This window comes from Echinops telfairi, unplaced genomic scaffold (genome assembly GCF_000313985.2).
Source record: "Echinops telfairi isolate 266 unplaced genomic scaffold, ASM31398v2 ScPeMD7_7468;HRSCAF=8506_0, whole genome shotgun sequence".
Lineage (NCBI taxonomy): Eukaryota > Metazoa > Chordata > Mammalia > Afrosoricida > Tenrecidae > Echinops > Echinops telfairi.
In genome coordinates, this window is record NW_022111369.1 from 1990750 (window position 1) to 1994159 (window position 3410).

General features: G+C 38.8%; 1 protein-coding gene across 16 annotated transcripts in view; it reads left to right on the forward strand.

Moving 5' to 3' along the window:
* The window catches only part of CAMK2D (calcium/calmodulin dependent protein kinase II delta), a 332745-nt gene that overhangs the window by 164180 nt on the left and 165155 nt on the right, over positions 1–3410 (forward strand). For all 16 annotated transcript variants that reach the window (XM_045284097.1, XM_045284098.1, XM_030888608.2 and 13 more), the window contains exon 4: positions 681–735. In XM_045284097.1, the coding sequence (XP_045140032.1) occupies positions 681–735 (55 nt within the window). The remainder of the gene's footprint in view (positions 1–680; positions 736–3410) is intronic.

Genomic DNA, 3410 nt, shown 5'->3' on the forward strand with positions numbered 1-3410 from the left:
AGACAGGCACACAGACCATGTTGTAGAATTTTAAAACGATCCCTCTTGGTAAGCAGCCTGTGGTCGTGACCAAGGCATGATTGAGAGGGACCTGCTCTAGGGAGGTCGTCCACGGAATGGTAAGAAATAGACACAGAGGAATCGCCAGGACTTGGCCACACTGGATAGACAGATTTTATTTAGCGCTTACTCTTGGTTATTCAGTCAGCTGCCAATTGAAAAGCTGAAAATCCAGAGCCACCCAGGAGCTCTAAGAGAAAGGCCAGCCATCAGCTTCTGCAAAGATGACCTGCGGCCCGTCCGCTGCGGCACCGTGCTCTGCGACGTTAGTTACCATGGGGAGAAGTCGATCAGAAAAGACCTTCCAACAACAAGGGGCCTCATCTTACTCTTACTGTTGTTGCGCATACACCTCTCAACCATTCTAGGGAGCGTCCGGTGCTCTTGTCACCGAGATCATATCATTTATCAGAACCAGGACTGAAACCTTGAATCTGTGCGAACCCAAGCTTTATTGAAAAGGACACTGATTTTTCAGAGGCATAAGATTTGAAAACAGACTAATAATGCTAACATTTGGAGTAGGAGTCCAGATGCCCTTCAATGAGTGTTGAGAGGCTGGTTGAGCATAGACTGGAAATGCAAACGGCATAACCCTTTCTCCTCTCTCTTTCCTGTAGTGCGGCTTCATGACAGCATCTCAGAAGAGGGCTTCCATTACTTGGTGTTTGACTTGTAAGTACCCACGTCGTGCTCATTTATTTTTGCAATCGATTTTAAGGCATTTTTGAACTAAATGTAATTTTCCTCACTGAAACAATGAACATAATAATAGTTTTTTACCTGTATCAAGTTACATTTAGATCTAATTCTTTTTTTTAAGATGACTGCTTGTCAGTGTTTATTTAAATGTGAAATCAATCTTTATGAATTAATCAGATTATATGATTATTTTCTTTTTGATGATCCAGTGTCATAGGTAGTTATCAGTTTGACCTTAAGGTTAAAAAAAAGAAAGCTAACATAAATGGAATTTTCTGTTGGATATTTGTTTTGAAGTACATATAACTTATTATCTCTTCTAAGGAGGAACTAAAGAAAGGTGGTTCCAGGGTTTCTTAGCTTCTCTAAGCTCTCATGCTCAATTCCAGCTCATTCCTCTTGCCCTTAGACTCTCATGTTGTCATTAGATGCCCTCCAGTCGATTGTGCCCCATAGTGACAGTATGCACAACAGAAGGCTTTACTTGCCTAGTCCTGCATGGGCCATGCTCTCATTTGTTTCTATGCTTGAGGCCATTGTTGTCGATCCATCTCTTGAGAGCCTTCCTCATTTTCATTGCCCCTCTGCATGCTGGCCTTCACCAGGGTTGGCATGACTTCGCTTATGTATTTGGACATGTTATCAGGAGAGACCAGTCCCTGGAAAAGAAATCACATGGAGATATGGAAATGTCCAGTGAAAGACACAGTCTCTTCTTAACAATCAAATATATACCCAGTTACCACCCACTTATCCTCATCGATCAGGACTGTGTTGCATGCCCACACTTACCCAGTCACTAGGAAGAGGAATGGGAACAGGATTGATTTAGACAACTTGGTATTTGCAAACTCAAGGTCTACCATAAGGATGAAAGGAAAATACTGGTTCCAGCTGAGCCAATCCACAGTGCCTACTGTGTGGATTGCAAAGATAAAATGAGACAGTAAATAGAGAAAAATCAGCTTCAGGATCCAACAATAGGGAAACAGTTCTGTACTGACTAAGTTATTTATCACAGATTATAATAAAGATTACTTTTTGCACATACCATTTTTTCCCATTTAGCGCTTTGTAGTTAATGAAGGATGTATATAAAATGGCAACCCGAAAACAAAGTAGGACTTTCAAATACAGTGGCCCATGTCTGTAGCAATAATAGTTATTCATATCATTAATATCACTGAATCAAAATAAAGAGATTTCTGAGAGTAAACATCTATAAACGACCTGCTATTGTAAACCAGACGACCTGCCATTGAGGTGATGCCGATTCAAGGTGGCAGAGTACAGTAGAATAGTACACCCCTGTGGGTTTACCAAGGCTGTCAATCTTGACAGGAGTACAGAGACTCAACTGGTAATTTTGAACTGCTGACCTTGCAGTTAGCAGCCCACTATGCCAACAGGCCTCCTTCAGTTAAAAATATATTTCTTGTTTCAAGCAATTGAACCTCTGCCTTTAGAAGAGTTCAGACTCTTTGCAATATTCAAAATTTAAGAGAAATATTGCCAACAGTTCTCTTCTAATAAGTGAGATTAATAAAATAGTTAAGCACAATTTTAAAAAGCACAGTTAGCTTTAGAGACAAGCAGAAAACAATAATTAAAAGTATAGGTGACTGAAAGAGAGGTCATAATAAATGTAGATGGATAATTTCTCCAAATTACTGTAGTGGTAGTCTACAAAGAGGAAAGTGAGTAGTTTTAGAACACTGTGCATCTCAAACCGAGATTTTAGAAGCATGATCTAAAGGTGCCAGTGAAATATTCATATGGGAAAATTGTAGGAGACTTCGCCAATCAATTGCAATATGAAATAACTACTTGAATCCCTCCAGAGGGAATGTTCCGTGTGTTCATCCTTTTGATGGTGGTTTTGGCAGTGTGGTACTTGTGCATACTTTCTGTGCAGTGTCAGCTATTCAGAACCTAATGGGAAGTTCTATTTTCATAGGTGCATTGAATAATCTTCTAATGGATTACTTCATGTTTTCTTTAAAAAAAAATAAATAAAAGGCAGAAGAGGCCATGAGTTGTATATATTAAAAAGTATCTGACAGTTTTGCATTTATTTTTTAAATCCAAATATCTCTATAAACTTTTTAAGCAATGGGTATTAGTGGTTATTTTTACGAGGAAATTCAAGAGTCAGTGGAAAGGCCTACAAGAAAGAAAAACACTTTTACAACAAATAATGAATGGCACCCATTTTTTGGTATCATCCTTCATTGATTTTGTACCTAGCAGGGTTTTTAGGTATGACCCAGCATCTCTGGGAGGCAAGAGAGGGGCTACATTTGCAGAGATGCTGGTTTATCTGAAATCCACAGGAGTATAGGGAAGTGAAGATACGGAGGAAGAATGAAAATCACTAATGAGATATCTATAGGCAGAGACCTGATAAAGTAGATGAGCTTAAGCTAATGAGAAATGATTTTTAAATAAGCCGTGTGAATATAAATGTTTCAGGAATGTGTGAATCAGAAGAGAGCTACTTCATGTACATATTGGGTTAATATATATAAAAAAGTGCAGAATTTCACAACTCTCCCTAAGCCTAACATACAAAACACTTGGGTTGAATTTTTGATATCATTAGGGAGCGATTGTAAAGAGTGTTGGTGAGAATGAAGTGAAAAAAACAA